We start from the raw sequence: 12,843 nt of genomic DNA, 5'->3' as shown, positions 1-12,843 counted from the left end.
CTGTCTGTAAGGGGGATGGGAAGCTCAGATCACAGCGAAAGTATGTGCCTCACATTTTGATATGAGACATGAATGATGCAAAAATTAACCCCAAATTACCCAAAACTTATGAGGCAAAAATTAACCTCTCATTTTGGAAAAATAGTCTCAGAACAGTTACATCCTTAAAATGACCAATTGAGACAAAAGTAGAGTCAGAACTCGAACTGTCTCCTGGGTATCCCCCACAATCCTGTTTTTAAAGCCGGGTTTCCAAATCTTCTGCAAGTAACACTGCTTTACCGCCTTTCGGATGAAACTCAGCGCTGCGTAGTCAATTTGAGACCCTGCAACACACGTGAATATATTTTCTTATTCTTTTTTAGAGGGGGAAAGAGATAACCATCGTAAGATTTCCCTGTCAAAATTTTATGCTGAGCTGATATGACAAGCTTCTCCCATCTTGCATGCTGACCTTTACTCAGAACACATAGGAACTCTGGGTAAAAATGCAAACAAAATACACAAGAGAGCTTGAGATGGTGGAATATCTCCAGGTGGAGTTACAAGGGGGAGCAAGAAATGGCCTCTCAAGTAGCCCATGAATAGACCCAAGACACATACACAGATATCATTAATTCAGCAATGAAGCAAATAGCTTTCAGGAAAAGTGTGCTATGAGAGCCCATGTGGGAGGAGGCTGACTTCCGTCTTGGGAGGAGGAGGCAGGGCAATGGTCAAGGAAGATGACACAGTTACTGGGGCCTTTGAAAGTTAGTAGGATGTAGAGACAAAGATGAAGGAGAAGGACATTCTAAGTGGAAAGAAGATTTGAGAAATGTAGTAGAAAGTCATGAGCTTTTTTTTAAATTGAAGTATAATTGACTTACAATATTATGTTAGTTCCAGGTGTGCAACATAGTGATTCAATTTTTTAACAAATTATACACCATTTAAAGTTGTAACAAAACAATGACTGTATTTCCCCGTGCTGTACAATATATCCTTGTTGCTTATTTATTTTATACATAATAGTTGTGCTTCTTAATCCCCGACCCCTATCTTGCCTCTCGCTCCTCCCCTCACCCCACTGATAAACCACTAGTTTGTTCTCTAGACCCGTGGGTCTAGTTTGTGATATACATTCATTTGTTTTATTTATTTATTTTTTTTAGATTCCACATATAAGTGATAACAGAGTATTTGTCTTCCTCTGTCTGACTTACTTCACTAAGCATAACACCTCTAGGCCCATCCACATTGTTGCAAATGATAGCCACAGGCTATTTAACCAGCTGAATCCAGTCCTGGGATTAATCTAACTTGACCAAAATGATTTTTAATTTTAAGCTGTTCATTATATTATTGCCTATATTTCTATACTAACAAGACCTTGTGAGCATTTGAAATGTTCAAGCTTATGAAAATTTTAATTAATTGTGATACATCAAACATAATGCAGACTTTTACAGTGATAATTACGAACAGAAAGTTTTAAAATAGAATTTAAGTACAAATAGAATACAGAACAAGTAATTATGATTAAGTTTGTGTAAAACCTTTCCTCTTAGGGAAAAGAACCAGGCAATAGTAGGCACAGATGGAAGCAGCTGTCTTAGAATGGTGAAATTACAGATGTTTATTTTCTTCAACTTCCTTAACGTTTCAAATTAAATTTTTAATATTAATTTTTTTAAAAGTTGCTGCAAAGAGGCAGGAAGGATCGAGAGCACGTCGAGGGAATAGCACATAGCCTGGATTACCTGGATAACGCATGGGAAGTGATGAGAGAGAAGGCTGGAAAGATGTGTTAGAGCCAGTTTATGGAGGATTTAAAAAGGCACATTAGAGACTTTAAATTTTATTTGGTAGGCAGTGAGTAGAGACGGAAGACTTTCACTCAAGGAAGTGATGAGGACAGAACATAGATCTCTCTCACGGAGGTGTGTAGTGATAGATGCAGTAGGAAAAGAAATGAGTCAGAGAAACCAACAGAAGGGCAACAGCCATAGCCTCCCTGAGAGGCCATGATGACATTAGAGACAGAAAAGAAACAGCAGACATGAGAGATGTTGCAAAATCAAAAGAACGTGTCAACTGATTGAATGTTGGAGGATGAGGGGGAGGAAGGGTTTAAAGGTGAGTCTGAAATTCCATTTCTGGGAGTCTGGATAAATTTTGGAATCAGAAGGTAAAGCTTCTGGGAAGAAATGACAAGTTCTCCTTTGCTAAGTATAAAGGTGTATAAGATGTCCAATGGGGGAAAAAAAAAAAAGAAAAGAAAAGAAAAGAAAAGAAAAAGATGTCCAATGGGCAATAAAAAAAAGTCAAGTCTGAGTTTAGGAGAGTAATAAGAGACAAAGATGTAGTTATGGGGTAGTCTTCTTATAAGAAATAGTTAAAGCCATGAGATCAGATAACATAAAGATGTGAAGAGAAACATCTTTAAAAGGAAGAACCTAGGATGTGTCTGTATTTAGGGGTGAAAAAGGGGAAGCTGTGGTAACAACCACTAAGAAAGCAATTACAGAACAGAGAAATCAGGAAAGTTTAGGGCAACGGAAGTCAAAGGGGAAGAGAGTTTCAGGAAGGACATGATTAGCAGCACTAGAGGCTGCTGAGAAACCACAAGACATGAGTTAAAGAACTTTTAGGAGACAGCATGCTTCAACGAGGTGTGTCAGTAAGGGTGGGAAGGAGCCAAACCGAGGACCACATTGAGAGCGCTGGGGAGTGGCCATAGAGGACGGGCAGGCAGGAGACAGAGGAGATTCTTTTGAGACGTTCAGCATCTTACGACAGAACGAAAGTTGAATTTGAGGTTTCGGCAAGATTGAGGGAACATTTCAGGATGAAAGTCACGTTGAAAATAAAGGAAAAAAATGAACAAAACTCTTCTGAAACAGGAGTGGATAGGGAAGAAAATTTGAGGCGAATAGAAGCTAATGCAGAATGATTTCTTAGTAAAGTAAGAGGCAAGATTATCTGCTGAGAGTAAGACAATTTGGTGTCCTGGAGAGAAAACTTTGGAATATTCACTGTGGAAAGTAAAGAAAAGGATTCCAACACATTAGGACATGGTATTTTGAAGACGCAACTTTAAATATTGTATTTGTTCCAAGTTGGTCCTCAAGACTGCGTGATTTGGGATTCTCTTTTATGGTCATTCTTGTCAAATCAGCAAATCAGTCTCACCTTTGTGACTTGCTCTATGTTCTCTTTACCTGTAACATCTTTCTTATTTTCATCTAATAATTTCCACTCATCATTCAAAGCCCCAGTCAAATCTCGTATGTTCTGTTCAAACTTCTTCTGTGGTTCAACTCCTTCTCTCCTGAAAATTTTATCAGACTTCTGGTGTTTATTACAGAAAAAAATGTGACGTTATCAGGAAGAATTGCTCTTTAATAGCAATTCCCTGAACATACAAACCTGAATCCTGAGGACTAAGAGCTTAACTGGATAACGTCAGGGTTTGTGGTCCTTCTTGTGATAACCAGTCTGTGCCTTCATTGCATCCTTCTGAGCAGCACTCAATGGTAGACCAGCTTCTGGAGGTCATTTGGTGTCTAGTATGTGGTAGTGGCAGTGGTCGTAGTTAACATTTACTGAGTACTGATCATGTTCCAAGCATCTCAGCACATAGCTGGAACACAGTAAATATGTTAAACTCCTCACCTTCTGAGCTTTCTTGGGGTGGGATGGAGACCAGGAAGGGGCCAGGTCACCAGTCCCCGAGCCCCAGGAAATCCTGCTGGACCTAGCATCAGTTTTGTGGACCTAGTCTGAACCCTGAAGTACCCAAGGTTTCTGGGTTAGCTGGATTGCCTCTTGTATAATCCTCTTTTGTTCATAAAAAGGGAAGAAAAAAAAAGAATTCTGGCATCAAATTTATATTATCTTTCCACTTAGGGGAAATGGTTGGCAGAGGAGAAAAAAGATTGCGACATATTATCAAGAAAGAGGGCTAGTGACCACGAAGGAGATTAGATAAACAATTCTGCTTTATTTATGCTGTTAATCATTCACTGGGCCAGCAGAGAGTCTCTGCCCATCCATTCCTCTTTGGCTATCCCTGAACAGCCAACCACATGGCTAGAACTCAAGGACTTTTTGGTGAAGCAATCACTTGCCACCTTCAGGGTATTCTGGTAAACTCTTATCTGAGGAACTAAGACAGATCAAAGCAGTTTTCTTCCTTAAGAAACTACTCAAGGCACCGTGATAGAGTCGTCGTCTTCTTCCTCAGCTACCTGCAGGTCAGTGGATTATTTGGGGTACCTTGGGGGAAAGGCTGGTGGTTTGGCCTTTTAAGGGGTGCAAGATTAGAAGGATAAGTCAGAGACAAAAACTTGGGAGTGTTTTCAGCAGAAATCTATGCCGGAGTACTGCACTGGGGGGGGGGGGGCAGTATACCTTGAAAAGTACTTTTAAACCCTACTGAGCCTCAGTTTTCTATATATAATGGGGAAATAATAATGCATACTAATAAAATAAACTGAAGCAGAAAAGAAGAAGTTACTCTTCTTATTGCATTTAAAAGTCAGGTGTGTTGGTTTGTTGATTTTTTTTCACCATCTTTCCACACAGGCGAGTTGAGGCAGGAGGTAAGCCAGACATCCCAAAGGGAGTGACAAGGGACCTGGTTTTCACTGTCTCCATTCTGAAAATTGGTGCAGTTCTCTTTGGAGATGCTATTAACCCATCCACATCCCCTCCACATCTCCTCCACCATCAACAGCAAAGACCTTTAGATCTGATAGTAAGGAGAACATGGATGAGTCTGCAGTTAGTCTCTGAAGCTAGAAGAAGCCTTACTCATCTTCATCTCTTTTCCCTCCCTCCCTCTTTGAATATGGCAATATTGATTAGCCTTATTTCTTGAAATCCCCTTCTCCCTTGGTTGGGCAGAACGTAGTACTGCTACTCTGGTTTGCATTTCAGTTTTTCAACCACTCTTCTGTTTGCTGACTCCTATTCTTTCCCTAAACGTAGTAGTAAAGATAAATACAAAGTAGAGTGCCTAGAAGAGGAAGAGGCACCAAAAAAGGTTTGTATTAAGTTATATTATGTTGAATATAGTATGGGCACAGAAGGAAGCAGCTGATACAGAGACAAAGAGATTTTAGAAAGGAAGGGAACAACTTGGAAGCAAGTTCTTTCTGGAGTCTGAAAGTGATGTGATTGAGAGTGCAGGTGTAAGCCAGGAGACACTCCACCTGAGGCTGGAGGGAAATATTATCCTTTCCAGAGGTATCTGAAGTTTTAAAAAGGGAGTTTAGACAACATAAATATGCTAACTTAAAAAGTAATCTCTAATAGGAGAAATTGGGAGGCTGAGGGTTTTCCCAGAGCCTCTCAAACTGCCTTGGCATGTGCTGATGCTGTTTTCCACAAGAGACTCTCCATGTTGACTATAGTTGACTTGAGTTGGTTTCAGTTCTACAGGAATTGATGTTATTGAAATATGAAGGCATTCGCTAGGGAAGTCTTAGCTTTTCAGCGGGCAGTTACAGAATTCTAGACTTTGTAGGAACTAGAAAGATGATTCAAGTTTAATGTCATCATTTTTGGGATGAGAAACTGAGGTCCAAGGAGCTGCTTCAAGATCACAGAAATAGACTAGTATTGTTGGGGCTCAGATCCAGGGCTCCTCGGCTCACAAGTCCTAGCCTCCACCTCCATATTCTGTGGTCAGCTGAGTCCCAGGCAGGTTCTGCTGAGGGACCGCAGTGAGTCATGAGAATGAACTGTAAATGCTACACATGGCCCACTGAGTCACCACACGTCCCAAGAACCAGTAAGGGAAGTCAAATCACTGAATCATCTCTTCAAAATTTATGAAACACTTCAGATTATTTCATTTGGTCCACAGTAGGTATGTAGTCACTCTCATCCTGAAGATAAAACTAAGTTCAGTTTCATTTACTTCCCATTTACTGGATAACTATTATATACCAGTTAATATTAGGTTAGAAACTGGAAAGTTGAATAAACAACTTTGTCTCTGTCTTTAAGGGACTGGCAATCTATTTCAGGAGGCAGAGGTGAATAGTTACAATACAATGTGGTGTTACAATGAAAATGTCAGCGAAGTACTCGGGGAGCATGGAAGGGACTGACATTTCTTGGTGGGGTTGGGCAATTCTTCACCAAGGAGGTGGCGTTTGATCTGGATTTGATCAGGGAGAAGTTAGAGGTAAGAGCTTTCTTGCACAAAAGTCATCATCTACAAATGCTTGCAGGTGTTTAGAAAGTTCCAGGATGTGTTTTGGGAAAGGTAAGCACTTGCACGAGGTTGAAGCACAGTGTTTTAAGTGAGCAGAAGTAGAGGGAGTGTTGGGACTTAGAGAACTGGGGACCAGGGGAGTTTTTAAGGAAATCGCTTTTTGGGAATGTAACAGCATCCGTGTAGAAGCTGGCTTACAGCTGTTCGGCGGCTTTTGCAGTGGTGTAGGGTGGGAGTGAAGGCAACCATGAGAACCTAAGCCTGGGCTATGGAAGTGGGCGTAGGAGAGGATGACAGAGTCTAGTGTTGCTGTGGACGATGTGACAAGGCTTGGTGACTCTGCCTATGGAAGGTGCGAGAAAGAGGAGGCTAGGATGAGTCAGGTTTCTAGTCTAGGAGACTGGGTAGAGATTATTCCCTTGGCTGAGGCAGAAAGCAAAGGTCAAGCAGCCTTGGAAGCAAGACAGTGCATCTAGTTTGGGATATGTTGGATTCAAGGTACCTGGGAGATGCAGATGAAGCAGTGGGAAATACTGATCTGAACCCTGGGATTTATTATAAAAAATTAAAAAAAAAATTTGTGTGTTTAATTCAGAAATCTAAGAAGTGGTTGCCAGGGGCTGGGAACACGGGAGAAATAAGGAGAGTTTGATAAAAAGGGTATAAGCTTTCAGCTATAAGATGAAGAAAATTTGAGGATTTAATGTAAAACATGGTGACTATAATTGATAACACTGTATTGGATAATTGTAATTTGCTAAGAGAGTAGAACTTCAAAGTTATTTCCAGAAAAAAAGGTACACTTATATGTGGAATCTTAAAAATAAAACAAAAAAGTCAAACTCATAGAAAAAGAGATTAGATTTGTGATTACAGAGGAGGGGGAGGGGGGAGGAATTGGAGAAAGGTGGTCAAAAAGGTACAAACTTCCAGTTATGAGGTAAATAAGTGCTGGGGGTTTAATGTACAACACAATGACTGCTGCTGACACTGCTGCATGATATACAGGAAAGTTGTTGAGAGTTAATCCTGAGAGTCCTCATTACAAAGAAAATTTTTTTTCCTTTTTTTTTCTTTTCATTGCATCTATATGAGAAGATGGTTGCTAACTGGACCCATTATGGTAATCATTTCACAATATGTATAAATCAAGCTACCCTGCTGTAAGCCTTACACTTATACAACGATGTATATCAATTATTTTTCAATGAAGCTGGGGAAAAAAGATAAATATGTGAGGTGATAGATGTGTTAATTATTTAGATGGGGGATGGAAGTCCTTTCTTAGAGTGTACATTTGTCAAATCACCATGATGTACACTTTAAGTGTCTTACCATATACACACTTGTACCTCAATAAAGCTAAAATTAAAAAAAGACAAATCCAAGAGTCAAAAGTTTCAGTTTAAGTCCAGGATTGCAAGGGAAAAGTATAATAGTTTCTTTTTGGATTTGCAAAGAAAATTCACAAGTACTTATAACTTTCAAAACCAGAAATGTTACTTTAGATAGTATCCAAAACAAAAAATAATTCCCTGAGATAACCAGTCAGAATTATAGACTTTTCCAGGGTTAAAGGCTCTGTTCACGTGGCAAAGAAACAATCTCCTTTGTTAGACAGAACGTTTGCAAGTCAATGTCGTGATGCAGGGATCTGCCTGCTTTTCTGTAGCTGTCGGGGAAGAGAAAGCATTTCCTCCTTATTTTGCTGGGATTGCTTTCACGGACTTTCAGAAAGGTCCGCAGTCCTAAGGCTCAGCACTGGGATTTTACGAGTTCGCAAGAAGAGTAAAGAAGGCAAGCCTAAACGGCTCAAAATTGACATATGGGAAGTAATAGGGCAGATTTCTTATTAACAGTTGACTTTATAGAGCATGTAAGTTTTTGCACCTACAGGAGGCAGTTGGGCCCAGAGGTCTGTGGGTGATGGTCAGTCTTGGGGTAGATGAGTTTCCCCCAGGAAGACAGTGAAGGTAAGGGAGGAAGAAGCCCAGGACTGGCCCCCCGTGGCTTGTCACAGAGAGTGTCACTGCTCTGTGTGTGGCACTGGGTCTCACTATTACCATGGGCCACAGTGAAGACCAGACCAACGGCTTCTGGCCCAAGTCCAGTGTGCTTTCCTCTGCACCTGGGCTTAAAGTCCCCTGGTATTGCAGCCATCCGTCGTTACAGTCATTATAATTTTATAGCATTATTGTGGTGATGCTTTTGCTCTAGGAGTTCTGGTTCTGTCAGAATCGCATTCCAACACCAATTCTGCCACTCTCTTTGCTGACATTTCTTATGAATATTTACTATGTGCTGACCGTGCACCAGACCAAAACCCTTCTCAGCTATCCTGGGAGACATGAATAGTTATTTTTATTTTGTAAAAAAGGAAATTGAAGCTTAGAGGCGCTTAGAGGGCTGAGCATCTTGCCCATGGACACACAGTTCCCATGTGGTAGAACCAGGAATGAACACACATGGGTTGAGTCTGACCCCAGGGCCTGGCCGCATACTGTCCTGCTGTGTCCCCGACACTGTGTCTGCAGCCCTGGTGCAAGCCTGTGTGATGTAAATCTCTCATCATAGTGTAGGGTCTGTATGTGCAACTGCCTATTAGCTCCCGTGATAATCTGTGATTTTCGTTTATTCCTTCTCTCTTTGTTGTGCTATGTTGTATGGTTGAGGTTATGATGACTGTAGATTCTAGAGGAACAGCCCAGAGTAAAAGCTCACGGGTCTGGTCTCGTTAAGATAGCAGGTGTGCCTTGCTTTTAAAATCAGCCCAGATCTGGCCTTGACAAAACAAACACTGTAAGAGTAGATATGGATATGGAACAGTCGTATTTTTTCTTTAAAACGTAGTAGAGCATTAGGTGCTTTTGAATGTGAATTCAACAAATATTTAACTGAGCACTTTGTGTGAGGCACAGTGCTGGGTACCACATAGGGCAGGGATGAACACAAACCCGCCTTCTGACTTCAAGGACCTTGTGGCCCAGTGGCGAAGACAGACTTCAGATGTCAGTAAAACCAAGTGAGAATCAGCGTTATAAACACTCAGGTGTAACTGGAACTTGGAGACTGGCCTGGAGGATAAGAGGGAGCATTGGAGAAGGGGCTGCTAGAATGAGCAGGAATTAAAGGGGAAAGGGTGAGAGGGAAGATGATGTGGGCAGGTACAGGGGGTCAGAAAGTGTTTGGAACCGTCAGGGATCCAGGTTATCTGGACTGGCTGGATTATTAGGGCTCAGACCAAAATACTAAAAAGTTAGTCATCCGAAGCCAGTTTAGTAAATGCCAGCTCCTGAAGGATCAGTTCACTGAAGTCAATTTGCTGAATTTATCAAATTATCAATTTATTTAACATCGTTCTAAGAAATATTCAATTTGAATATATTCAATGGTTATAAAAGTTCTTTTTGAACATAACTAAGAAACATGTTCTTTGTAGCAGCATTTTAAGTATTTTTGCTCAATTTCCTGAAGCTAAGGATTTAATCTAAGGCTATGCTTTTATAAATATGCTCATGAATATTTTTCTGATCCTGTTCAATGTATGTATTTTTCTTGTGAATATCATGACAACTGCAACAATTCACAGGGGAAATTTTCACTTTGTACTATTACCCTCTTGTTGGGAGGGAGGGAATTAGGTTTATTTATTGATTTATTATTATAATTTTTTTTACTTTAACTGGAGGTACTGGGGACTGAACCCATGACCTCATGCATGCTAAGCATGCACTCTGCCACAGAGCTGTACCTTCCCCGTGTACTATTACCCTCTTGGTTTTTTTATAGTCGAATTCTATTTTGCCAGCATGCTGGTATTTTTTTAAATCTCTTTCTTTAATTTCACTGAAATTCAATAAACAAAACATATCTACTGATATCAAAAGTGAAAGAAACTGACTTCTATGGTTTTTATAGTCTGTAACAAGTTTTATTGGATGGGAGAAATTTATCATATTTTGTACATTTCACAGATGACTTAGTGGGCTGTTTTCATTGTATGGAACTTGCCCTACCGCCAGCTGTCTCCAGTCTCTTCCAGTTGCTAGGGCAGAAGGAGTAGAGACTAGGGATCAGGAGGGAGGTGCGGGGCAGAAAGGAGGAAGCAAGAAAGAAAGGGGCTCAGAACGATGGTCCTGGCTCCTCTCACCCTCTTTAGGCCACCTCAATTCATTCAGTACAAATTCCGCAAACATATTGTTTTAGTGACCAAGAGATTTGATAAATTGTTCAACAAGTTGAATTGATTTTCTGGCAGAATTGTCCTAGTGGCCATGTAGAGAGCTCACAAGATAGGACTGTGTGGGGTGGAGTTGTCCGCAACTGACAGCAGGGGGAGGACTGAACATTAGAACTGAGTTTGGAAGGGGAAGATTAGATAGTCATTACTCAGTGAAGACGTTAGGACCCTCCACGTAGTGTGAAGGGCCGTTATGAACTTTCTTCCCCCTAAATGTGGGACAGAAACATCTTAGAGGGAAATATTGAGGGGGCTGCCTTTATCTAAATGGCTATGCAATTAGTAAGAATTACAGACAGACACATGGGGAGTGTGGCATCCTCTGGCTCTAACAGAAATATCAGAATAAAAGATGAAATTCAATATTTCATTGGGAGTTAATTTCATATGTTCTTTTGAGGACGAAGACTGTTTCTAATGTAAATTTAAGATATATTGGTTTTTTTTGTGTTGTTTTTCTTTTTTTTGCAACGGGAACAGGAGTGTGGTGAAGAGATAAATGTCCTTCATGATTTTGCTTTAAACAAGTCTTCAGATAGTCTGATTAAATAATGAAAGGACATTTGTCACATAAATCCTTCTTTTTCTTTACATGTCTCTATATACCTACATATATCTATATCTCTATATAAAACCATGTTTTTTTTTCCCTCAGAACTTTAAATTGCTTGATGGTTTATTTCCTCTGTGGATAGTTGTCATGAAGAACCCCCAGTGTTATACATAGTGATTCAACTCCCTTTCTCTGTCTCATCATTTCCTTGCTTTTTTGTTTTGTTTTGTTTTGTTTTACATTTGTTGCCTGTTACCTAACTCGTCTGCCGTTTCCTTGGTCAGATCACTTCTGTGGCTCACCTTGCCCATCAACAGTCTTCTTAATCAATCTCCCTGTTTCTTCTCTCTGTTCACTTCAATCTGTCAGGTATACATCTGCTATGGTGACCTTAAAGCACAATAATGTGTCACTCTAAGGACATGTTAAAAACAAACCAACCAAAACTAGAATCCAAAACAAAACACAATGGCTCTTTATTCCCCAACCAGTAATGTCCATAAATTCCTCAACTTGGCCCTTACGTCCCATTCAGACACATCTGTGAGCTGCCCTGCTACTTAACAACCATCTCCTCATCTCCATTACCTTGCCTTCCGACCGTATGAGTATCATCTACCGCCCCCTCAGCTGGCCCTGTGTCCACTTCTCGACTTTCACAGCATACCTACCTCAGGTTCTGCCACCTCCCATCTCTCCATGGAATTAGTTTCTCTCGCGAGCAGAGCACTTCCACAGAGGCTAACACTCCCTGCTCTGTGTGGTGACATCTGTGTGCATATCTTTTCTTCCACTCTAGGCTATAGTTTCTTGAAGCCGTGGAGCTCCTAGCATTCATTCCAGTGCTTTATGACAAATAGGAAGTCAATGATTGTTTATTAAGTTGAGTTTTCTCAGCAGAAACGTGTCGGAGAAGCATCAGGCCATACACCCCTGAAGAGCTCCGATTATGATCTTTCACAGAAAGGGGGCCATGGCATCCTGGCGCTTCTCTAGGCTGTGGGGAGTCTCTGGCCCAGCTCTGTTCCAAGTGATGTTGATTGCTGCTCTGTTGGCCACTGTTCTTGGTGAGTAATGGGGAGACAGTTTCAGACTGTCAGCAAATATTCAAAATCATCCTCTTGTTCACTTTCAGGACTAACAGAAACCCCTGCTTCAGCAACAAAGAGTTTTTTTTTTGACCAGGAAGTTGGAATTTATTTGGGATTTGGAATTATTTGGAATGTAGGGGGAAATTGCTTTTTACCTATAGAAGTGGCAGCTCTGTAGATTCTTCCCTCTAAAATTTATTCTCCAGGAAGTTCCAAAACAACCTGTCTCCAACCATGACTTGAAACAAATCTAAATTATCTATCAGCTTGATTGAACAAACTTCACTGTCTGTGGGTTGATCCAGAATGAAAGGGGACGTGTATACTTCTACTGTGGCTCCTGAAAGGAGATCGGCCTGATATTTCATTCTTGCAAGCAAGGCAGGATTAAGATTTTTATGCTTCTAGGGGTCCATGTCTCTTCCTTCCTATCACCCAACATCCAAACGGTACAAAAAATCTTATCCATCTTTCAGCCACCCAGTTTCCGTTCCCTGAGGCAACCAACGTTACATAATGTTATTTCGAATGAAATAATACGTTCCTGTTGAGGAAAATTGTAGCATTTCTGGATTTGCACAGATACATCTGAGTCAGCAGATATGGGGAATCTGATAGGTTGATTAAATCTACCATCCTTTCAAGAAAAAATTTCTGCCTTTTATCATATCATTTACCATTATTATTGTCATTGTCATTAATCAACAAACATGTATTATTAATCACTCACTGGATTCATTGAACAATGGGG

General features: G+C 40.6%; 1 protein-coding gene across 3 annotated transcripts in view; it reads left to right on the top strand.

Moving 5' to 3' along the window:
- The first annotated feature begins 4,152 nt into the window (after nucleotides 1-4,152).
- The window catches only part of C4BPA (complement component 4 binding protein alpha), a 29,594-nt gene continuing 20,903 nt past the window's right edge, over nucleotides 4,153-12,843 (top strand). For 2 of the 3 annotated variants that reach the window (XM_072948314.1, XM_072948316.1), the window contains exons 1-2: nucleotides 4,155-4,238; nucleotides 11,902-12,068. In XM_072948314.1, coding sequence (XP_072804415.1) covers nucleotides 11,951-12,068 — 118 coding nt within the window. In that variant the 5' untranslated portion in view covers nucleotides 4,155-4,238; nucleotides 11,902-11,950. Of the gene's footprint in view, nucleotides 4,239-4,569; nucleotides 4,587-11,901; nucleotides 12,069-12,843 lie in introns of all 3 variants that reach the window. The other variant, XM_072948315.1, reaches the window with a different exon arrangement.

This window comes from Vicugna pacos, chromosome 23 (genome assembly GCF_048564905.1).
Source record: "Vicugna pacos chromosome 23, VicPac4, whole genome shotgun sequence".
NCBI classification, from domain to species: Eukaryota; Metazoa; Chordata; class Mammalia; order Artiodactyla; family Camelidae; genus Vicugna; species Vicugna pacos.
Note: the sequence above shows the minus strand (reverse complement) of the source record. Positions and strands in the feature narration are given on the sequence as shown.